The sequence below is a fragment of the Oryza glaberrima genome, chromosome 3 (assembly GCF_000147395.1).
Source record: "Oryza glaberrima chromosome 3, OglaRS2, whole genome shotgun sequence".
NCBI lineage: Eukaryota > Viridiplantae > Streptophyta > Magnoliopsida > Poales > Poaceae > Oryza > Oryza glaberrima.
The window spans coordinates 29,108,005-29,133,318 of NC_068328.1; the positions used below are offsets into that span (position 1 = coordinate 29,108,005).

The following is a 25,314-nucleotide window of genomic DNA, read 5'->3' on the forward strand; positions in this document are numbered from 1 at the left end:
AAATGATCGTTGCAGAGGGCAACTGGGAAGAGGTGGTAAAAGAGGATTCAGGTCAATCTGGAAGCTTTTGGTACAGCAGCATGCACGGCAAAGAAGTCAATAGCCGTAATTCTCGCTTATGTGTTGTCTGTTCGAGATGCAACACACAGTAGATTTTATTATTAGAGCAGCAGAATGTGGTCCATTACATGCATGTACACTGTCACTGAGCCACTGAAGCCCGGAAGAGACAGAGAGAAGGAAAAAAAAAAAAAAACCAACCTCGGAGACCCAAAGTTTACAAGACACATACTCCACTACATCCAACACCTATCTTTACTATGGGGATCTACTGTACTTCTTCCGGTAACAATTCTAGTTATCCTGAAAAAACATTTCTTCACATTTTTTCGTGTCAAAGTGAAAGTAAACTCCAGATGGGATAAAAACAAAGTGGGGGAGCTTCCTCGTTACCGCCACCCTCCCATCCCGACCAATGTTAATAAAGAAAATGGTCGATCATGTGAAAAATCACATCAGCCCCATCAGAGTTGAAGAAATAGGTCTTGACCTGCAACACAAAAGAGAAGAATTGCACAATTTTCAGACGGTGACAACTTTGTATCTTTGCTTTAACCCAGTGATATAGAATAATCTTGAATGATGCCTCTTGCAAATTTTTGCATTGCAGCTTTGAATTTTCGACAAATATAACTGAATTTTTAAGTTATTGCCGCCCACAGAATATACATGACCAAAGGTAGGCACTGTGGAAGTAGCTACTAACTCGTATGCCTTTCTGCCCCCAGAAACAAGTACTATGAATAAAGGCTATCCAGCTTGTGCAAGTTGAACAAAACCTTAGCTTCAGAATTTCTTAGGTTAAACGGATAGGCGCCAAACTATCTTGAATAGGCATCAAATGGAGGCCTGCTGCTATTATGGACAACCAGGATTTCATCTGTGTTGGTCCGTGACAACCTACCAATTTAAATAGTAGTCTGCTGATGCATCATCTGAGCCGTCTGTAGCATTTGGGAAATCGGCAAGCAAAGCAGTTGGCCAGACTTACATTTAACTATTTAAGCATAACAGAATGCCCATTTTTCCCCTAGACCATAAACAAAGCTCTTGATGGTGCATATTTGTAAAACAAGTAATAAAGCTTAAACGAAGCCTACTCAGAGAGTTTTCAGTAAACAGGTACTAATAAAAATTGAGATGGTAGCCATTCAAAAGGGGATTATTTGTTTTTGCCTAATGAGCACGGAAATCCAAGTGTAGAAAGTTTTCTCCAACAGAAAGGAACAGAGTAAGAAATAAGGAACAGAAGACAAAGGGATTTACAACATACCTGAATGGTGCTATGAGCAAAAATCCTTTGTCTACTTTTCTTGAAGCTAACATCTACCCTTTCCCATGGAATTCTGTTCAGACCTTTGAGCATCAGTTCTGCGGTTGAATACATGAGATAATTCAGTTATGATAACCAACATAACCCACATGAAGGACGGAATAATTCAGATGATGTAGCACACACAAATAACAATTGTTTCAGTCCAACGCAACAAAACAAACAATCCTGGATATATTTAAGCTTATTGAACCTGGATATATGAATACTATGCACTAGATTTGTCAATTATTCTCTTAAAGATACTCCTATAATACTACAGTTCTTATAAATTCCAGTTGCATAAAGTTCCATAAAGAAATGGTTGAAGCCACATCTTGGGGCTCTCTCTTATTCAGCAACTTGACCTCAGCTTTTTGTAAAATAAAAATTATAAAAAGCGTAAGGAACAAAGTCATACAGCCCTGATTCTATTCGGTGGAGTAGTTGTTAAAACATGAAATTATGGTTTCTGCTGATTTCTGGAAGACAAGTATACTATTATGAAACGTTTGAAGCTATCATCGCTCCATTTCAGATCTTCCTGTTTAGTAATTATTGTTCATGTAAGACCAAAAATGTGTGGACATGGGCATATGGCATCAAATAAACCACTTCAAGAAATGATCCCTCCTTCTAAAATTCATGGATAAGAACATAAAGAGTTATGAATTCAATAACTTGATTACAGACAAACAGAGAAAAGTTTACACACCTTCCATTTCACTTGTATTTTTCGCCTGATATATCATTGAATCTGAAAAATCAGTATCCTGAACCTTCGGCTTTTCCACATATACAACATGTGGATATTTAACATGATTTATAAAATTTTGGGGCTGATGCAGGGGAATATTCAAACGTAAGAACTCTGTTAAAAGCCCAGTATGAACTTATAGAAAATATATTACTACCTTGGGAAGTTCATGTTGATGGCGTATTGATGATGTTCTCCAGCCAACAATGACTGAACTTGTTGTCAAGGTTGACAGTCTCTCAATTAATCCATAAAAAAGCAATAGGTCAACGAATCTACTAATTATATGTATTTATGAGAGATAAAAAAGCAATAGGTCAACGAATCTACTAATTATATGTATTTATGAGAGAAGGATACAATCGTTACAGATGTTTGAGTAAGCAACACGACGTTTGAAAGAACGCAGAGCCGACCTGCACATAGAACAGCTTATAAGGTATGCAAAATAATCAGCATAAATTTCTTCTAGTGAAACACAAGGAGAACGATTTGTACAGTTGTTTTTACACAAAAACATTTAAATGGCATACATGAAATGGAGATCACCGTAATCAGTAACCATTTGGAGAAGGAGTGGTGGTTTCCCATCTTCAATGTCCTTTAGGAAAAGATGTTTTCCGCTTCTCCCAGCAATCCATGATATGCGATATGCCATCTTTTCCAGTTTATAGGAACCACGGAGAAGGGGTATCTGCATGTGAAAATAAATAACTTAGTAAAGGCATTGTCTAAGAATCCCATCATTCATTGCCACACAACCACGCCAGACCAGTTGCAGTCAATAGTCCACTACAATCATTAATCTACTAAATGGTAATGATAGATGGTAACTTGGTGAGTATTACTATGAACAAGATAGCAGCACATATTGAACAAAGAAAAATAAGCATAAATAATACTGCAGTACCGAGCAAACTCAGGAGCAAAACTGAGGAAAACATCTTAATCATAACATAAACATACAAAATGACCATAAACTGATTTTCCATAAAACTGATGGCATTTATTGGAAACTCACTTCATATATGGTCCTTACTGTCATGCGTGACTATTTATATGGTACAAGATGGAAAGATCCCAATATGTGCAACAAAGATACAGGTTCAAGATTTTGAACGTAACCTGCTTATGTGATCTTGTTCCAAGGTGTGGTGTTGCAAAAGTTATGAAATTAATAGGCTCCAAACCAGCAATTTTGCCTCGATCAATAAGTTGGTTGCTGGAAACATCAGTGATTTGCTTCTCATGCTCTTCATGAGAATCTATTTCTGTAGCACTCTTATATAGCAATGCAATAGCATATCTTGCAATTAATCCACCCAATGAATGGGCAACAAAGGAGATCTTTTGAAGCTCTGGTCTACGCTGAACAAGTGAGAGCACCTTAATACAAACAAGTAAAGGCAGAGGTCAATTAAAGGGAGCGTGATGAAGAAAACTTTAAGGGTTAATAATCATGTCATTAAAAAGTGTTACTTATTTTAAAAGGCAGTAAAATTATCAGTCATAGAGTGTTCAATCTAGCATAGCTTTGAAGCATAACTCATGAATAGTTCAATACCTACCTCCTCTGCTAATCTTGTTCCCATCACATCAACTCCATCGAAAGTTCGAACTGCCCCGTTGCATCCACTGCCTAATAGGGCAACAAAAAAAGGTCACACCATAATGATTATGGATCCTTTTATCTAAGAGGGGATTGTTGAACACCAACCAAACATGTAAACTACCTACTTCTCAGTTTACTTATCCAAATTAGCAGCCCAAAAACAGTAGAAAATATGAACTGAACTTACAGTGCCTGGCGAATTGAACTTACAGTGAACAACCACATCCTCAGGATGTTTTTTGATGAAATGTTTTGCTGCGTAACGCCAATTTTCTGCACTGCACAGTTATTGAAAGGGAAAACCTTTGTGAAATTTGGAAATGGATGTGAATTGGTCCTCACAAAAGTATTCTAGGAACTATATCTTGGAGCTAGACGTTTTATTAATGAAAATTGCAGCCAGATTGTTAACTTGCAAAGAATCTAAGGTAGAATGGATTAATCTGTACCATTCTGCATTCCTTGAATACTTAGAAGCACCTTTTGTGTTTGTGGGTAAACAAGAACATAAAGGTGTGGCGCATTTACTAAAATAAATACTACTAAACACTGAAATTTGGATGATAGCTAAGAAGGTTATAACCTAAAAAGTCATTTTGGGGGTTTACATGTGTACACAGCTGGTTGCCAGCATTGCACATGGATTCATGTTGTACCCTCAAGGAGCATGTGCCAAGACTGCAGCCGCATGAATCACATTATCATGTAGTTATTATATATCTAATGTTCGTCTTACTGAATACTACTACCTCCGTCCCAAAATACATGTCACGAGCACTAGTAGGTGGCACGAGCACTATAGTGAGTTAGTGACTGTTATAAGAACCTTTAGTGGAGAAAAGTGTTTCCATTTTCTTGATGCCATTGACGATGCAAGTGCTCACAACTCACAAGTCACGACTTCACATTTGTTACAGGTGAAGCATCGAAAAGATTCAGAGCAAGTTTTGAAATGTGAAAGCACCACTAGCCGCAGATGATTTTTCAAATCCAAAATTAATCAGAGAATGCTGCTAATTCCTCAACTCGACAATTCCCAAGGTGTTGTCTTGGGATCTACCACATCCACTACACCAAAGTGTGGATACCCATCTGAAACCACCCAGCCTGATTGACACTTTCAGTCCCAAGAGTATAAATTTTGTCTGACTGTGCATCCTCCCTAATTCCTTTATTATAGCAAATGGTACAGTAACAAAGCTAACGGAATCGATACATTGAAATATTAAATACAATCCTAAAACTATATTAACATTGAAATTAACGAGATTAATCATTGAGCGAATATAGTTTGAAGCTACGGTTGGTGAAGCGAAACGCAAAAGAAAAGACACGAAGCGAAAGAGGGTCGAGGAAGACGGATCACCTGCCGACGATCCCATTGACCGTCACGACCAGATGCGTCGGCGCCGGCCTACTCCCCCCTCCTCCGCCGCCGGAGCCCGACGGCCCCTCGTCGGCGGCGGACACCGTGAAGCACCCGGGGCGCGGCAGGCACGCCGCCCTCAGCCGCCGACGCTGACTCTTCTTCTCCCCGCCCTCTCCCTCCCCCTCTGCCATTTTTTACTCTCAAGAAACTCTGACCCGGACACACGGGTTTGCTTGTCCTTGGTCTCCCTCCTCTTATAGCTGCTGGTCGCTGGTGCCTGGTGGTGGTGAGGTGAGGCGTGGCGTGGCGTGGCGCGAGAATTCAACCGAACCGCGCGCTGCGCTGCGCGGGAAGGAGGCAGCGGCGGCGGCTGCTTCCGCCTCGCGCCGCCGTGGTCGCGTGCGCGCGCTCGCCCAGGTTTCGTGGGGTTTTTCTGTTGGTTTTGTGCTGTGCCGGGAAGAAAAGCAGCAGCTTTTTGAGCGCTGCAGTGCTACACGTTCTTACAAAAAGAAAATGATAATCTCAACAGATTAATTTAATTAAATAAAAGTTGCAAAAGATCTAGATGTAATTGTAGCGTGACATATATAATACTATGTGAAACTCCGCGCATTGCTACGGGAATTTAGTATGATAACAATAAAAAAAATAACGTGTAAGATAGCTAGATAATATCAGATTAAGTAAATTAATGTGGTTTATGATAATTTAAATTAAAATAGTATGTAGAATGATAATTCAAATGTAAAAAGTAAGGTGGTATGACTTTATGGAAGAAGAAAAGTAGGGAGATAATTTGGACCGTAGATTAATCATCTAAAGGCTAAAAATAATTGATGTGATATGACTTAATTAGAGGAAAAAATGAGAAAGATAATTTAGATCATAGATTAATCATTTAATCACTAACTAAGTGAGGATAAACTATATAAGATATACATTGAAACATTATGTGAATTATGTTGGATGATAATTTAACATGTTTGTATTTGAAAATCTCTTAAATTATAAAAACTATAAAGATATAGCATGTTTGCATAATGTTTAAATGTGATGATTGTTAGTGGATGATGATGTGGTATCTTGTTAATTAGTGGATGATGATGTGGCATCTTGTTAGTGAATGGTGATGTGGCATCTTTGCATGTTAAGCTTAAGGAGTTAGTCAGGGATAACTTTATAGTAAGATAGAATTAGTAAGAGGACAAAATTTAAGTACATATAGAATTTTCATTTTTCTTTTGTTCTTTTTGTTTTCCTTTTCTTTTTAGTATAGTATTTTTCTTGCCTTTGGAGGCTGGATCGATAATGGACGCATCGTCAGCACGTAACAGCGGAGAGATGAATCTAGAGCTACTGTGACTCTGTGAGAAATTCTCTCGGATGCCCAAACTCCACTTGCATTGTTTTTTTTCCCCTTGCCTCTAACATGTCATGTGTGGATGTGTTTGTGTCTTTGGTATCAAGCTGTGATTATGTGAAAATGCACACGCCAACACAACAAAACGAGTGTTTCTTGTGGTTCACAATCTTTTGCACAAAGAATGATGCCAATTGTCCTAGATCGATAGGTACTCCTTTTAGTGCCTCCATTCTCATATGCATAGAGAATAAGGACTAATAACCCATTTTCCTTTGGTTCTAGATAGTACTGATGATACTGGTTGTCGTCCTAGGTTTACAAAACTTTGGGTCATTTGGTGTGTTTAGTTTACGTTAAAATTGGAAGTTTGGTTGAAATTGTAACGATGTGACGGAAAAGATAAAAGTTTATGTGTGTAGGAAAGTTTTGATGTGATGAAAAAGTTGGAAGTTTGAAGAAAAAGTTTGGAACTAAACAAGGGCTTAATCAAAACGGGGTGTTTGACTTTGCATCACTGGACTGCCCCTTTTTTCAATTATTTGAAACGATTTTTTCACATATACTATAATGTGGAAAGTTGTTGGTAAACTAATTGGAGGTTTGACAGTAGGGGAAACAGGCACGGCAACGAGAAATTCAGAGTCCATCGCCCTCATCCTTCCAAATCTAGAAGGGCGTGTTCGGAAACAGGCTGCACATTTTCAACTGATTAACTGACTCGGTCACCAGGACAATTTGATTCTCATCTCTCTAGAAGCGGACGGCGAAGACCTCATGCCGCTCCATCGATGATGTCTCGAGACTCGACTATATGCTAAATCATCATTTTCTGAATTAAAAAAAAAAACTGATGAGAGCATCATTCCACGTTGCGCTCTAGAGCTTTCTTTGAGAAAACTGAAACATAACACTGTACATGGCAACTGACAAGTTAGTAATGGTCTCACGAGTGGTTAGAATCAGCTGAAATCTGCCTCTGAAGACTGTTTTAGCGGTCGGTGATCTTCACGGCAACAGGGTCGCTGCAGTAGGGGCAGTTCCCAAACAGAACGTCGAACGACCTGTGAAGTGCCATCAGGTGAGAATGGATAAATTGTGAGAAAATATAAGATCATAGAATACACAAGTTCATATGGAGGTGGTAAAAATATAGTCTTGGCCTCTTGGGTATTGATCATTTTGACGTACTGCCTTGTTGTAGTAATCGCGCGTAACCAGTCTCTCAGGCAGACAGAATGGAAAGCTCTGCTGCAGCTCGGGTTTTCACATGTGTAATCTGTCGTGCCCCCGCTGTGAGTCCCAAGTTCATCATCTTCAGAAGCAAAGACTCAAGGATTAGGGTCAGGATTCAGGAGCTACGTCAGACAGAAAGGTTGCACAAACGGACAGAATAAATCTGCTCACCAATTGGCAGATGCTTGGCATAACATATTCCACAATCAACTTGCTCGTCATCTTCGATGTTGACTGAAGGTGGTGGAGGCAAAGCGAAATCCAAGACAGTTGACAGGTTTTCATGGAATTTCTTGTCTGCACTCCTAATAATAGAAAAATATGCTAAATAATAGGATATTTATTACACTTTGCTGCAATCCTACTTTATTAGTACTGGAAATACATAATGAACTATCCTGCAAGTCCTGGTGTTCAGGAAGCAAAATACACATTGGTGTTCAGGAAAGAAGATATTACATTAAGCATGGCTAAGCATGTCAGTATAAAATTTTGTATGGGACATATGTACAGCATGTAATGTAAGAAATCTAAGGATATACCACTTTTTGCAATATTTTCTCCAATTAGTTATCAGTCTGTCCAGTTTCCCATCTGTTCCCAGGAAGCGAACCCTGAGAAAAACTGACCATCAACGATGATGTGTTTGAAGTACTGTGAGTCTGTAATGAAATTGAACTTACTCTGGTAATGATCTGGGCTTTCGCGCATTAACATGTAGTAAAAGATAGCAATCATCACCTAGCAGTGCATGGCAACACACGCTTTAAGTGAAGACCACCAAACGAGCAAAACAATTATTTGGTAAAAAACCAAAGTGCATTACCTAAAGCTATACGGCGATGAGACATAGCAAAGGTTGGCTTTGTTGGATCAACAACCCAAAGGACCTTATCAATGTCATCCATTATAGACCAGTAATCTTGCAATATCTTCAGGTGCTAGTTGTTTACAGCGGGCAAGATCACACCACACAATGTAACAACTCAATACGGGTTGCACGTGAATAAGAAGTTCATAAGACTGAATTCATAACAGACTTTTTTGAGAAAAAAAAAAACTCTTCACATACCTCTTGGAATTGGCAGACAACATCTTTTAGTCTTGAGCCTTTTGACCACTGTAATTCTGGTAGATAAGGAACATCCTGTAAGAAGAAAACAAGTTAAATGCCATAACGTGCATTACCATTCCACTCATGACATGAAACATGAGAAAGAAGCATCGCAAGTCGGGCGGGATATACTGCCACAAGGCAAGGAGGACTTGAAGGGTAGTTCATGGGCAGCGTGATCTCCAGTAAATGGTTTCGTCCCTGATCATCCCTGAAACCAGGAAGAATATTACAAACCATAAACTAAAAGTTTACATGAAGTACAAAAGTTAAGAATATCACATAGGTGAAGTGTTTGGATATTTCCTCATATAGTTGTTTGGATATTTCCTCATATAGTTCTGAACTGTTTCCATTCTAATCTCTTCATTAGCTTAATAAGAAGATGTTTGCCGAACAATTTATCAAACAGCAAGACATCTTGCAGTTTCTCCTCCAATCTATAGCAAATAACATTGCTACTCCTCGAAAAAAAAAAGCTTTGCTTCTGAAGCAACTTCTACTGTCAATTTCCTCTCTGGGTGTCCTGATTATAAAATCTGGTTTGCGATTCCATGAGCCACGCATGCTAGTGATGAATGATAAACCACAGAGCCACAGGTCAAACACCACACATGCCGGTAAACATAGGAGACCAGAGATCCTTACAGGATGCGGAAGACCAGGCACGACACGCCGCCGTCGCCCTTGCCGCTCACCAGCCGCTCCCACCCGACCTCTTCGATCTGCAACCACACGAAAACGACAGGCAATCCTTATCAAACACACGACCGACGCAGTGTGACACCACCTGGTTGCGGCATTTCGTCGAGCAGCTGGCGTACCTGCGCGAACACCGCGCTGTAGAACGCGGCCGGCCGCCGCGACGCGTCGCCCGCCCATTCCGGCTCTCCTTCCGCCGCCGCGCGCACGGAGTCGCGCGAGGACGTCGCGTGCAGCGCCATGGCTGTGGCTCGAGAGCGCCAAGGGATCCCCACCGGCGGGGGAGGCGACAAAGCAACCACGCGGCGACTCCCCCCCTCCCCCCCACTTCTTCGATCGCTTCCGTTTACCGGAGACTCACCGTTCGCCAGAAGCAGAGGTGTCGAGAGGAATTCTTGGGCGGCGACCTCGCCGGCGGCTCGCCGGAGCTCGACCAGCGCCGCCTACTTGACCCAACTACCTTAGGGCGGAAGTGGTTTCAGTGCTCGGCCCATATAAGCCCATGAGCCCATATCCGCGATGGCCAAATAAAGGCCCATGGACTAATGGGCCGTCTCAATCCGGTTAGGCCCGAGAAGATACTATACGTGGCCCAAACGGGCCATCTCGCGCTTGGTTGCGTTCCTTGCCGGTTGGGTTACCAACGCCACACGCGCCGCGCCGCGCCGCCGCGACGGCTCGTGATCCCCCTCGCCCTCCGCCGCAACGGAGGCGCGCGTCCCGGCGCGGCGGCGGCCGGTGGCGGCGCCGCCATCGCCGACGCCGCGAGAGCCCGGGTACGTACGCCGTCTTCCTCTTTCGAGTATATCCCTTTCGTTTCCCCTCCGCTGTTATCTCCTCTCCTGGTGATCTAGCCCATGAGAGCGAGGTAGAATATCGTGATAATCATCATCATCTAACCTATGGAATCAAATCGTATGTAAATCACAACGAATTCGAAACAGCAGATCGATCATCTGAAAGAACACACGCATGCAAAAAAATCTCACCAAGGAAAAACTCGAACGATCAGCAAATTATATAATCAGAAATAGGAATTAACCAGGTAGTATATAGATCCGAATTATTCAAACACGCACTTAATTAGCAGCAGCAAGAGTAGCGACATTTCGAAGCAATGTGTACGTCTTGGCGTATTAAACCACACAAAAGCATAACCACAACCACCACATTGTGGCGCAGCAGCAGCAGCTAAAACCGACCCGAGTTGATGCATTAGCTAAGGCAATTGCATTACATATTGCGGCAAGAAACAAAATAAGCACGCAGCCATCCATGGCGTGCGTACGCGCGAGCATTAAATTACCAGGAAGACTAACCTAGGTTCTTCAATTCTCATCACAAACTTTTCAGTAGCTTAGCGACCATTGATTTGGGGTCGAGATCGATCTAGGTCATGGTAGCAGGGGATAAGGAGTAGGCTAGCTAGCTAGCCGAGCCTGTAGAGGCCGCCGTCGTTGATGAAGTGGCCGTCCATGTAGAAGGCGGCGGCGTTGGTCGGGTGGTAGCCGTCCATCATCACGAACTGCATCTCGTCGGAGGGCTTCCAGTGCCGCTTCCTCTGGTTGATGAACCAGTTGTTGATCTGCTTCAGGTCCAGCCCCGTCGACTCCGCCAGTGCCACCTTCTGACTCTCCTGCTCCACATGTAAAATAGATACATAACCATGATCAGGAAATCTGCATGGCGATAGCTTGCATTATATTTTATAGCACAGAAATGGTAGTAGATAACTAGCACTACCTCCGTCAATATAAGAACTTAGGACAAGGAAGAAACACATCGTAGTACTACGACTTATCCAGATTCGTAAACCAGAACGTGCCCTATTCGTACCTAGATTCTTGTATTTTGGAACGGTGGGAGTAATAGAAAAGCTGCATGAGTAATAGAAAAGCTGCATGGTGATATAGCTTGCAATAGTTTGTTGGCATTGCATAATAATGTCATAGTCTGTCAATGAAAAACTTTCTTGTAACCATTTTTTCCTTCTATTTTAATAACATTTAGATGACCTTTCTTCGGTCATCCCAGCAAAAAAGAAAAAAAATAGCACAGAAATGCTAGATAAACAGAAAGAGTACTGTTTGGTGCGTTCGATGCCTCTACAAAATTAGGACGGTTTTAGGGGGAAAATGATAAGAAAATACAAGAGCAAAAGTTTGATATATATAGCCTGGGTAAAATACAGAGTTACTTATCCTTCTAGTTTTTTTTTGAAGGAATATCCTGCTAGTTTCGATGCAAACCTTGATGCTAATGACTACAGCGCACCAAAAACAAATAATTAATAAAAATCATGTCCAAGAACTAATGGCTTGGTTGACCAGAAGCCTACCATGACTGACTTCCAATCTAGCTATAGAAATTTTCAAAAATCATTCCAAATAGGTGGTCATAGCTTGCAAATATATATATAGCATAGAATCTACAAATATTTGAATACACCAAACATGCGTATGTCATGCAACATATGTTCCGATTCTCAGGATGGTTTACTTTAGCTTCAGTAATTACATAACGATAGATTTCAAAGGGATGGATGATGCACCAACTAACTATATGCGCCTACATCTGAGTATCTGACCTGAATCTACAGTGCAAACATCACAGGTGTTGGCTGTGCTGTACGCCTGTACCAAAACTAGAAGTAACTTATATTTAATGTTCAGCATCCCTAGTCATATAGATCATAAGATCAATATGGAAAATTAAGAAGATGATGAATCTTACCGAGGGGTAAGGCCATTTGTAGTGCAGCTCCCACCAGTTGAGGAGCTGTTGACGAGCATCCTTGGGGAGCTTCCCTTTTTTCTTCTTCTTTGACAGTTCTTGCTTCAGGGAGCTCAGGTATCCACTGTACTTCTTCAGCAAATGGTGCTTGAGCTCCTGATCCACACCATGTGCATCAATCTCAGGTAGCTCTGTCTCTCCTCCGCTACCTTCTTGGTCCTCCTCAGAAGAGCCTTCAAACATGTCACACGAAATAGTTAGCAAAGACAAGAAATTGATTATGGTTCACATAGGTAGACTAATTCAAAAGAAATCAGGAAAAACGTGTAGATCTCTTCAGTAGTTATTCAAATTAAATTAAGTAGACCAAAGAATGCAGTCAGATAAACGATAAATATTTGATTACAAGGGTGGACGAGAATAACATGTAAACTAAATATTAGCTTTACAATATATGTAGCTGGCGCTGTACCTATCGAAATCGACAAAACAGGCAACCTATTTTGCTATGAATTCAAACGAGAGAATTTAAGTTGCAGCAGAAAATATATATAAGAACACTGTGCTTAACAAAATCAGATGATGGTCTACGAAAATGAAGATACTGGCAACACAGTAGTTGCTCTTAGAATAGAAGTTTTTTTTTTTGAACAGTCAGGCCGTTGCCTACATTTTATATAAAGAAGAAGGTCTACATCTTATAGTAGAATTTATCCGCTAGTGTAAAATGTCAGGTGATAGTAACTTGTAAACTTTTCCTCACATAAATGGTAAGTATCTTTCCTCATTCTCTCGAGGGGAAAAAAAGAAAAAAAAACTTATTGTACAGGAGTAGTGTTAAGAAAACCCATCCATAATAAGTTAGTGTTTGTAAAACAGCGTACAAAGCAAGCACACAATATTCTCAACACATCCTTGTCTAGCCATTATCTACTCCCTCCGTCCCTAAATATAAGGGATTTTGGTTGGATGTGCGTCACATCCAACCAAAATCCCTTATATTTAGGGACAAAGGGAGTATTCAATAGCTAGATCTTAAAAACATTCTGACACAACGAAATAAAATGGTAAGACTATGACCAGTTGAATATGCTTATCTTTCATCGTTAGAATTTTTTTTTCAGAAAAAGAACCATTCAATTACTTCCTCTGATCAAAACCATTTGCAAGCGCAAGATTTCTTCAAACTCTTGAAATTTCAACCATCAACAATTTCTCAAATGCTTATATTCAAAACAAAAGAAATGCTTTTTGTAGATTTACCTCCAAAAGTAAAGTTATAATACCATAAATGTATTAGATTTGATTCAGTTATTCCAATATAAAATTCATTGTCGGAATTTTAAAAGTTTAGACCAAATCTTGTCCTAAACATCAAATATTTATGACCAAAGGAGTAGCATCTGAAAAGAATTACTCCCTCCATTTCAAATCACTTGTTCTAGCTTTGTTGTCCTAAGTCAAACATTTTTATCTTTTGACTATTATTTTCTAGAAATTCATATAGTTTAACATCATTAGAATTATGTTTTCGGATTCACCATAAGAAAATATTTTCTCAACATATATAATTCGCATGCTCTTAAACTACAAGAATTTCTAAAAAAAAAAATTGATGGTCAAAGATAAAAATGTTTGACTTAGGACAAACCTAGAACAACAACTAATTTAAAACAGAGGGCGTATAAAATTAATTAAACAAAATAATAACCATGTTCAAGGATAACAGAGCACTGCATGAGAAATGAACCCTACAAATAACCATAAGAGGACTAATTCTGTTTTAGTGAATTATCAGGCATATTAGGTACAAGAAATGCAGTATATAAATCTCTTAAATAATGTCTTGGATTAAATAATTACAACTGTCAAAGTGTAGTTAACCCTTTGCGCTCTTTTAGTGCAAAGATGAGATAGTTTCTCTGATATAAACAGTCCTGATTTGGATAAGAGTGTGATGAGTACTACGATAGTTCTACGACAAGTTTACTTAGCTTTAGTAAGGAATAACATTTTTTTCTTCCTGTGGAGTAAATATCAACTAATTATGCAAGGATAATACAGGTCCTAGTGATATCTAGGTTGACAGGCCTATTAAATTTTATTCCAAGGCAAATTATATAGATTGATTGCACTCAAAACAGTTTCAGTAGAGTTGTTAGGAAAATAATTTAGTACTTTTAATTTATTTACTACATGCAAAGAACAATGCTAAATGTAGCGCTAAATACTATAAAAGGTCGTTTATTTAGCGTGTATGCACGTAGTTACTGATGCCATAAATTGGCTAAATTGGTGCATTGGATAATCTGTGGTGCTAGTTTTTTTTTCTTTTTATGTGTAGCAAGTCAATATCTCACCAGTAAACTATTTATCTTAATGGTTAATATCTTATATAAGTAGTCTGTTCATTTGAAATTTTGTGGAGTCTGCTTCTATGGTATCAATTTTGCTGTGAAAATTCACAACTTTTTAATTGTTTTTGTAGCTTGGGTGAACCGGGTATTCTCTCCTCTACTACGCTAGATTAATTGGTACATACAAGACTACTGAAAATCAGCTGATATCCTAGAAATGAGAAGAAGATAACTTCGCTTTGGACACAATGGTTGTTCAATTGCCACCTGTATGTTAAATTCTCTACCCTACGAGTATTTTTCAAAGCCACAAAACCTCGGCATTCTCCTATCTAAGAAAAGATGTGTTTCTAGTTAAATGTAGGATACAAAGGCCTGGTACAACATCCATAATTTTGTATTTGTGCATTTCTACAGAATATAAAGAAGAATTATTTGTACTTGTCAAACAGCTTTTGAACTTGTGGCATTGCTTCATCATCTCATCTTGCTCTTTAAAAGAAGTGCAGGGCGAAGCCAGGTTCTACACCCATCCTTACTCTGGAACTTTTGCAGCCGTAAATTTGGAGGTATGTGTGTCTTTTTTTTGTAACGATTTGCTTTAAAACAATATACTAGTAGCATACTTGTGTATGTTCAACATTTCAGCACAATTATTTATCATTTATTTAAAAAATTCATGTTTTAAATATTTAATATATATTTAGTTATGATCAATTGCAACTCATGGATTATGGTGCTAGCATATTCATGTAATCATGCATATCGGTTACTTGCATGAAGTTCTAAAACATAAGGCCACATTAGGGGGAAAACAAGGATCAATAAATGAAGGGTTAGACGATTTTCCCCACATTTGTTCCCAACTTGTGAAGAATTACTGCTTATGTAAGGAGCAGAGAACATTGGTTTACTCTGCAAAATGAAGAAAAACAGGGAAAGATAATACAGAAGCTAATTTTGACTCAGGCATTCTTGGTCGGACTCCCTGTAAAACATCTATAAAAAGGTCAGACACATCCAAATATTCACAGGAGCAAGACAATTATTTCATGTAACCCACGGGAAAATTTTCAAAAATGACAATATGAGTCATGGGTAAATTCTACCACAGCACATCTTGTATTGTGTAGCACAAAATATTGCACTTCTATAAGACTTTATTTGGTCAATATAACATGAATCATGTATAAAAATAATGCGCAACTTAATTTTTCATAAATAAATAAGAAACATTAGTATCTATGCGAAAATAATGCCAAGGAAAAAACAGAACAATCAACTGGGAGAGGTAGCCGAATCACTGCCTAAATAGTTTCTTTGTGTTCACTAAATAGATGAAAATATATATTATTGAATATAGCAGCTTTACATTAAAAAAGGAGAAAGAAAAGCAAGAGAGCGTTCTAGGAGCTGCACTCGCATGCAAACAAAATATTGATGGAATGCATCATGCAAGTTGCAATATTTGTAGGATTTTTAAGACTCAATTTTGAAGAACTAAGTTAATTAAAGAGATATTTTTGTTTTAACTTGCATTAACCAAAAACTACAGCTAATAAAATTAAGAGCAGAAGCAAACGAAGAGGACCATCATTACCCAGCAGAACCTCAGACTAAATGTACAGAAGATGTCTGACACATCAAGAAAAAGGAATGCCAGACACAGAAACTCCGGAATTTAGAAATGGAAGAACCAACACTATCGATTTGGCAATCACAAAAAGACATGAGGGGAACAATTATCATCCAAAAGATTTTTGTTAACTCAATTTGTCGAGTCATACTACTGTCCTCCAGTTGCATGCATTGTCTTTTCTAGTGACGTTCCATTGCAAAATCAGTCAGCTCTTTTCCATCCCATTGTTTTCTTTTGTTTGCTTTTTAGCAAGCAAAGTTTCAGTATCTCTTTTGGTGTTGCCTCGAGACAAACGGAAACTCGTGATATCTGTGTCCCCTGCTTTTGCATGGCCTTGAAAGAATGCATGCAACGAAGAATCTTGGAGTACATCAGGTGCAACATCAGTCAGAAAAATGCAGTGTTGTTTTGTGATTAAAATCAAGCTATGGTCCTAAACACAATTAGGAATGATCACCTGCAACCTTGCCCGGGTGATATTCAGGTTGCCTCGTGAATCAGGTAAGCCAGTCATATTTTTTGGAAAAGAGAACGCATATAGAGTAGATGTGCGTCTACCTAGGTCCAAGAAGTAGGACAAAGAACAATTGAACCTGAGAAGAAATGAGTTGACAGCTGAAAAATACAGACGCATTTGAACTCGGACTAGCCTTGGAAAGCATCCAATGTTTCTTGACCGCCATTACATCTATGAGAGAGAATGAAGAGAACTAGAAGAAGACTGGCAAAAAATACACGAGTAGTACTCTATAGTGGAGTATATAATACTGGTACTACTAGTATAGCCAAGGAGATCACCCAAAACATTGCAAGGAGATCTCACATCAAATAATAGGCTATGCTCTTGCTTAACTGTATCTTTCTCGAGGCTAGCTCTGACCGTTCTGTCCATGCGACTTCACTGGTCAGAAAACACAGAATACCAAGTCATGGAGTATACTGCTGTACATTGGATTTCTACACAAGACTGACCTACTGTATAGTATACTATCCCATTTACTCATCTGTCTACCTACTACGTATATAGTAGAGTGTGTAGGAATACATCTATCTGACCATTGGATTTCTACACAAGACTGACCTCACTACCTGTTCAGGTTTCCTATTTCAACAAACTTGTTCAGGGTTTTAATCAATTTCTACACATATGCATCTGAATTCACTATTGATATCCTGCTTCTGTGCATGCAACACACATGAGATGGCAGCTTCTACCCTACTACATGCTCCAATAATGAAGTGATTGTGTGGCATAGTAGTAGCAGCACCTGTGCATGCATGGATACAGCTCCTGATGAGCGAAAAACCCTGCACACTGAGAGTGTCAACTGTGTACTGGTCCTGCTACTTACTATGCTCTCGTGACAGGTCATTAGAGAAGGCCTATCTGGAACCACCTGATGTCTACATTTTAAAATTTAGCAGAGACTAAAAGAAGAACACCACAAGAACACAGGCAGGCACTGTGTATCCACACAACAATCTGGAAGACCACAGCAACAACACCACCTCACATAACCAAGAGAAGAGAGATTCTAGGACAACAGGTAGCCACTTCGTTTCTCCAGGGGGAGTGAAAGATGACAAGAATGTTGTTCTGGCCTTGCGTGACAGATGGGGGATGCATCTCTGAACATGTACATCTCTCTCTCTCTCTCTCTCTCTCTCTATGTGAGATGTTTGTGCAGAGGGATCAGTAAAACACACAACATGTGTGTCCTTGCTCCACTGACATACGGCAGTGAGACTCCTCGGCTACGCACTGTTTGCTTGCACAGTGAGCTAAAGCCTTTACCCCCAAAACCCTAGAAGAAGAACATGGTAAGGACGGACTCCTCTCATCACCACCGCCTTTGTTTCCATCCCGGGGAAAAGATGTGGCTGAGCCAAAGAACTTCTTCTCTCTACTCGGGAGAGTCACATGCACATGTTCTTTCAGAAAGGGAATCGAAACTCAACCAGCTGCCGGCATGAGAGGCATAGTATATAAAATTTTCCATTATCTAAAAAAAATAAAAGAGTTGCATAAACGCCAAGAGAACCCAAGGGAGAACCTCAATGATATTAGGGACATATTATTCCTCAAGATGAAGATGGAGATGTACTATGATTTTAGAATGATTTAGCTTACAGTAGATTTATTAATTTCCGAAAACCCTAGGTATTGGGATATCTATAATGTAAAAACCCCAAGGTTCTGCAGTTTATTTCAAGAAACTTAAGATTTGGGGCAAAAATGTTTAGCACTACCCCAGATAATGTTACGAATGTCCCGAATCCCCAGGTTTTGCGAAATGTACTTAAACTCTTTAGCTTAATCTTTTTCTAATCAGGGTATCGATTTTAAATATAGCAAAAACATCAGGAGATATCTGAAGAGCCAGACCACAAAATCGTCAGTGTGCTAGTAGCTGCACTGAACACTGAGATGCACATGTGCCGGTGACTACTATTCCTTCCCAACAGAAGAAATGATCAGCGGTAGAAGCCCAGATGGAAGAATCCCACATGCATGGCCAAGAAAAGCAATCAGGGGAAAAGAATCTTTTGGAAACCCTGATGAGAACTTGCGGGATTTAGAGCACCAAACACCGAGCCAGCAGACCAGATCATCTGCAGGGCTCACTGACACGCATGCATGTACGAGGAAAAAAAGACATGAACACACAGATGCGTTTTTCCTGGCCCAGAAATCACACATGGTAGATGCAAGAAATAGACCAAATCAAACCGTCAGCGAACCAGCAAATAGATCGAATCAAATGGACAAAAGGGACAGCAAGAACAAAGCCGATGAAACCGTGATATAAACCAGCAGATCGATCGAAGAAGATGACATGCAATGGATTAGTACATGGATAGAAGAAGATGGAAGGATGGATGGATGTGTTGTGTTACCGGAGGAAAGGATATTGCGAAGCGATCTGCCGGAGATGGAGAGCGTGTTGAGCTGCGTCTCCACCCTCCTCAAGAACTCCATGGCCTCCTGCAGCGGCCTCGTCAGCTCCTCCCTGTACTTCACCAGCATCTCGTGGTACGCCTCCTGCACACGCACGCCGCCGGCGAGCGAGCTCAAGATATCGAAGAGGAAGGCGAGCAACAAAGAGAGTGAGAGATTGCGAGCTCACCATGAACTGGTCCAGCTCCGGCTCCGTGGCGGCGCCGAGGCCGCCGAGCGCCGTGCGCTGGCGAAGCTCCAGGTCCTGCGCCACCGCCGTCAGCCTCGCCGCCACCTCCGGCGGCGCCCCAACCTGCAACCCACCACGACACATACTCTATGTAAGCTGAGAGCGAGCTTGACATGAGATCATGTAGGAGATGCGCGCGGCGGCGAGAGCATGCATGCATGGAGGTAGCTAGCTAGGCTACCACATGTGTGTGGGACTTGCCTTCTGGCAGTCGAGGTAGGCGGCGAGGAGGGAGGAGTAGTGGGGGTGGGAGATGATCTTGGCCTTGATGGCCTCCACGTCGGCGGCGTACGACGCCGACGCCGACGCCGACGCCTCCTTCGCCTTGCCGCACGCGTCGAGCAGGCTGCCGTTCGCCAGCTGCAGCACCGGGTTGCCGACCGCCGCCGCCGCCGTGTTCAGCGTGAGCGGCGTGTGCGCCATGCCGCCGGCCTGCGTCTGCTGCTGCTGCGGCTGCGGCGGCGGCGGCGGCGCGACGATGGTGCTCAGGGAAGAACCCCACGGGTGGTGGTGATGCTGATGCTGATGCTGGTGGCCGCCATGGACGCCGCTGGCTCCGACGACCCCGAAGTGGTGGGAGATCTCCTCCATGAGAGAAGCTCAAGACACGCAGGATAAGCTAGCTAGCTGCAGCTAGGCGATCTCCAGTGAAGTATTGGTGCAGCGATCGAGCTCTCCTGCGCAACGCAAAAGTTAGGCCGCAGCTCGAGCTATTGAGGTGAAGTTCTTGGACGAAGAGAAAGAGGAAACAGGAAGAACCGGAGAAGAGGTAGGAAGAGTGTGCCTTGTTGTTGTTTACCTTGAGCTGAGCTGAGCTAGCTCTCACTCCTCTCCCTCTCTAAGAGCAGGTACAATATCATGTTATAAGCCAGCTGTAAATATATTTTAAGAAGATAAATTAGGAGAGAGAAGAGCAGCGGGCTACAGATTTGTAGTCAGCTATAGCACGGACTCAGTGTGTATATGATAGATGGGATCAGATATTAATAATGTAGTATGTAACTATTGTATGAATAAGCTATTAGATTGACTATAGATAAATTAAAGCTAGTAGTTAGCTATACTATTTAACTTGCTCCAAGCTATCATTAGAGGTAGAGAGGAAAAGCTGGAAGCCAATACAGCTACTGCCTTTGGAGATAGAGAGACAGTGTTGTGTAGTTGTAGGGTAGTAGAGGAGTGGAGCCTTGCTTTTGCATGTCAAATCAAAGGAGTGGCTTTTGTAGGGAATTTTCTCTGGCTCGCGAGAGGGGATTAGTTTTTTCTTTAATTCTTCTTTCTGATGAGAAACACGATACGCTTTACTACTACTACCACCTTTGTTTGATGATCGAATCATCAGCTTGTGTTGTCCATAGATGAGCATCTTTTGTTTTTGACGACATGAGTTGATCTTGTTATTTCATTAACTAACTGATCTCGATCGATCGGTTTCTTTTTTCCGTTGAATCTTGCGTGTACTTTAGACAAAATGTAGCGGCACCTCGAATAAAATATTAGTTCAGGCCATCACCCGTGGCCGTACTTCTGAAATTTTTGACTAAAATATCACTAATGAGCCATCTAAAAAATATGAACCTCTGTACCTCTAGCTGCTTGAAAAAAAATGGTATCATTGGTTGTATGTCAAGGTTCCTAACTTCCCTCCTCGTTTTTCGCGAGTATGCTTTTCAAATGCTAAACGGTGTATTTTTTAAAAAAATTTTATATATGAAAGTTGTTTAAAAAATCATATTGATCTTTTTTTTAAAAAGTAGCAAATAATTAATTAATTACGCACTAATGGATTGTTTCGTTTTTCGTGCCAGAGAATGGGTTCACAGCCCAGCCAAACGAATAGAGCCTAAGATTTGCCAAACAATTTTAAAATGGACAGAGTATGAGGCCGTTTAGATCACACCTCCACTTTGCCAAAAAATTTTTTTTGGCAAAGTGTGACAAATCAAACGTCTTGTAGACTATACTTTGTTAGTCACACTTGTAACAGTTATGTTAAAAATGAGTGTATGAAGATTGGGCCCGTTTTTAAAAAAAGTGTGGCACGCTATTTTCTATAATGGAACAAAATACAGGCTTTGCTCAAGAAGTTACAACCAATTATTGCACAAATTCACACAGATTAGCACATTAAATCAAGTCTTAGAAAAACACACCATCAAGGGCTAAAGGAAACAAGCTAATAAATGTCCACATAAAACACCTTACTCATTTATCAATTTAGACAACCATTTACTTAATAAATATTGGTCACACTAACACTATAAATTTGACGCAAACTAAACACTAGACTAGGTCGATGCATGCTACAGGTGTGGCAAAGTACTGTGGCCCTCGTCCAAACAGCACCTATATACTTATACTCGTATTCTCTTGAAATTTATCTCATGAAGTTATCTACACGCACGGTACATTTAGTGGTTAAAGTGTATACTTAAGCTAGAACGTGGCTAGCCTCAGACCTGGTTTAACCATGTAGGTGTACGTGCGTGTAGACGTAAGTGCATTGTGCCTACACGCACTGTTGGAGAAAGTCTTTTTAACCCCGGTTCGTATACAACCGGGACGACGAATTCGGGTAAAATTAGTCCCGGTTATCAACCAGTACTAAAGATGGAAGAGGACAAGTCCTGATTGGTAGATTTTTTTAGTTTTTTTTCATTGTTTTTAACTCCTTGCATATTGATTTCACTCCATTCCCAAATCATCCCCAAGTCGTGAAATCCCCAAATCATCTCCAAATCATGAAATCCCTAAATCATCTCCAAATCATAGATCATAAATCACAAATTCTAAAAAAAAAATCACATATTCACATCACAGTCAAATACATCACAAATTCTCAACAAAAAATTCACCACAAATCCAAAAAACAACAAATTCTTCCTCCCAACTGCATCCCAAGCATGGCTGTCGCCGCCCCCACCTAGCCGCCGCATACCCCGCCCGGTGGCTGCCGCTGCCGCCCCCACCTCCTCCCCGTGCGCCCGGCTAGCTGGCCCTCCGCCGCCGGCCGCCTGGGCTCCTCCTCGTGCGCCCGGTTGCCACCCACTCAGCCCGCCCTCCGCCGCGCTGAGAAACAGATAGATGAAAGAGAGATAAGGAGATAGAGGAAAAAGAGATAGATGGAAGAGGAGGAGTTTGTGAGGACGAGGGGAAGAGGATAAGTACTAGGGATTATATAGAGCGTTTTGATTTTTAATCCTGGTTGGTAATACCAACCGAGACTAAACTTAGGATCTTTAGTGTCGATTGGTGTTACCAACCGGTACTAAATATCCCGGGTGGCTCTGACACATCCTGACATGGAATCAACGGGGACTATATCACATAGTCCCATTGTGCTTTTAAATCGAGACTAAAAATACTTTTAAGCACCGGATTTTTGAGCAACCGGGACTATTGTGGTTTTTGGCAACCGACCAAAGATGGTTTCTCCAGTAGTGACGTGCACTTTTGACTTGTAGTTAAAAAAAACTATCTCTATTATTTTTTACAATATTTATGGTCACTAAAAATAGATAAAATTAAATGGGGATGATTGTGATGAATTGAGATAAGAGAGTAGTGGGGAAGACCTATTGTTTTTGGATGGAAAGAAATACCTTTTCTTTTTTTGCGGATAAACATCTAGTTTCTTAAGTTACAACAATAAAATTTCTTATGATAAGAAGAGACATGTTTAATGTGGGTAGCAAGATTTGTAACTTAACTTTTTAGCCCTACAAAAGTTAGTAAAAAAAACATGAAGTGAGAATAGTTGCATGACTTTTTTTCTTTTGCGAAGCACAGGATGGCAGGAGATGGCGAAAAGAAAATCATTGAGTTTCTAATGCTGAAAATTACTTCCTCTGTTTTGAATGCATGACAATGTTAAACCATTCTTCTGATTTAAAACTTTAGTGCAGATATATATAAAAAGAATATACGAAGTCATATCTAAAATTTCCATGGCAAAACAAATCACAGTAAAACAACTGATATTTACATTTTCTTTCAATAAAACAAACCATCAAACATCATGTCAAACGTACGTTTAAAAACAATAGTGATTTCATACTTTAGAGTAAATTAAGAGAAATTCTAAGTAATACTATCAACAAGCACCCCATTCCACATGTTTCTAAAGAGGAAGTTTTATGAAATATCATCATACAAGTTTGTTTATCCTATAAATACCATTGCCGTTAAGATTATATAAGTTAATCTCCATTAAAATAAGATAAATTTAATGGAGTAGAATAGACGGAACCCTAATAGCGATGATACTTATTTCCTGAAAATTGCATTCGTTGATAGCATTTCTTTGATTTTCTCTAAATGTAATGAGCAAAAGCCATTTTAAGGTAAAAATACACAAGGTTCGTCCAGTCATTTATGAAAAATATATATTACTCTCGTGTAAAAGATTTGGATAGTAAGGATTGACACCAGTCCCAGACGTGGATTTATGTTACTTGCGTGTGGCCTAAATAGCATAAAAAATATTGGTGGATCTCAATCCTTTTTATATTATAGGATGCTGTCTTTATTCGGTAAAAAAATAAAACTTTGATCAATGGCTCTTAATATTTAATTTTACAAATAAATTTATGGTGAGGTTGAAAAACTAATATCACCATAAATTTATTTTCAAAATTAAATATTAATTTATTTTCTACCTCACCGTAAATTTATTTTCAAAGGAGCTAGTGTATATAGTCCTCACTAATGAGAAAATATTTATCAATATGTGTTAGTCAGCCGAAGAAGATCAGGAACCCGATGTTCGATGACAGGTCTGATTAGGTTGCGATCGCACGATTTCAGCACTTAACAAGCACATAAGGCTTTCAGACCTCCCGAATAATAATAATTCTACCCATCGTTTTCTTGATTGGAACATATACATATATATATAGGTTATTTGCATTAGGCAAGGTGCTCCTAGCTAGATCTTCTTTGTTCTGGTGTGTTTAAGTCCAATCTCCTTCTCGATGAATTTTTTTAGATAATGAAATTAAACATTCTCGTCTTTACTCAAGAGCTACGTATAACTAATTATTAGCTCAATTATATGCCTTCACATCTATCTAATTACTCCCGTGGAGCCGCTGATAAGGTATATCACAGGGCATGTTGTTCGACAGCCGATGCTACAGCTACGGCCGGCTGCAGCCGCGCGCTGTTGTCGGCTGCCTACGGCACAATTCCGGTTGGCTGCGGCGCAACCGCAGCCCCCGGCAGCTGAACATGCTCATACACTATTGCCTACTGTAGAAAGATGGTTAATGGAGCTTAGCACAAATTGTAACGCTGCATTTCGAGGTGATGATGAGCGGACTGATACCAAATTTGCGTCATTGATTTTTTTTAAGCATCGATAGTACCTCTAAGTGTTTGGTTAATTTGAAGCCAAATCGTCCGTAACATCTATCTATCTATCTATCTATCTATCTATTATTATATTCTAAAAGTGCATTAATCTTTCTATAAACGCTCATAAACCGCCATGTGGCGTTTCTACAAATGCTCTAAGATTGCCACGTGGCATTTTATAATTTCACCGTCGATTTTCGTTTAAATTGTTGGACCCGTTATTTTAGACCATTAGATTAGATCTATTTACTTTGCACGCACATCTATCTATCTATCTATTATATACTAAAAGTGCATTAATCTTTCTACAAACGCTCCTAAGCCGCCATGTGGCGTTCCTACAAATGCTCTAAGATTGCCACGTGGCATTTTATAATCTCACCGTCGATTTTCGTTTAAATTGGTGGACCCGTTATTTTAGACCATTAGATTAGATCTATTTCCTTCGCACACACAATGAAAAAAAAGAAAAAATATCACGTCACGTACGAACGCACAATGGAAAAAAAAAGGGAAAAAT

The 25,314-nt window shown here is 40.2% G+C and overlaps 2 protein-coding genes across 2 annotated transcripts; both read right to left on the reverse strand.

The window, feature by feature from the left end:
• Window positions 1-100: 100 nt before the first annotated feature.
• LOC127766397 (uncharacterized) lies at window positions 101-9,996 on the reverse strand. Its single transcript, XM_052291447.1, has 20 exons — window positions 9,645-9,996; window positions 9,469-9,545; window positions 8,953-9,031; window positions 8,779-8,853; window positions 8,533-8,647; window positions 8,390-8,447; window positions 8,249-8,320; window positions 7,878-8,011; window positions 7,662-7,785; window positions 7,467-7,534; window positions 5,108-5,294; window positions 3,952-4,019; window positions 3,698-3,768; window positions 3,255-3,515; window positions 2,663-2,823; window positions 2,490-2,545; window positions 2,287-2,339; window positions 2,088-2,211; window positions 1,334-1,431; window positions 101-550 (listed from the first exon to the last, which is right to left on the reverse strand). The coding sequence occupies exons 1-20, from the start codon at window positions 9,762-9,764 to the stop codon at window positions 479-481; spliced, it is 2,073 nt and encodes a 690-aa protein (XP_052147407.1). The 5' UTR covers window positions 9,765-9,996; the 3' UTR covers window positions 101-478.
• Window positions 9,997-10,561: 565 nt separating this feature from the next.
• On the reverse strand, window positions 10,562-20,192 carry LOC127766957 (homeobox protein knotted-1-like 6). The gene is made up of 5 exons (XM_052292142.1): window positions 19,641-20,192; window positions 19,380-19,502; window positions 19,150-19,294; window positions 12,256-12,488; window positions 10,562-11,158 (listed from the first exon to the last, which is right to left on the reverse strand). Exons 1-5 carry the CDS (start codon window positions 20,028-20,030, stop codon window positions 10,952-10,954), a joined length of 1,098 nt encoding a protein of 365 aa, XP_052148102.1. The 5' UTR covers window positions 20,031-20,192; the 3' UTR covers window positions 10,562-10,951.
• Between the last annotated feature and the right edge of the window lie 5,122 nt (window positions 20,193-25,314).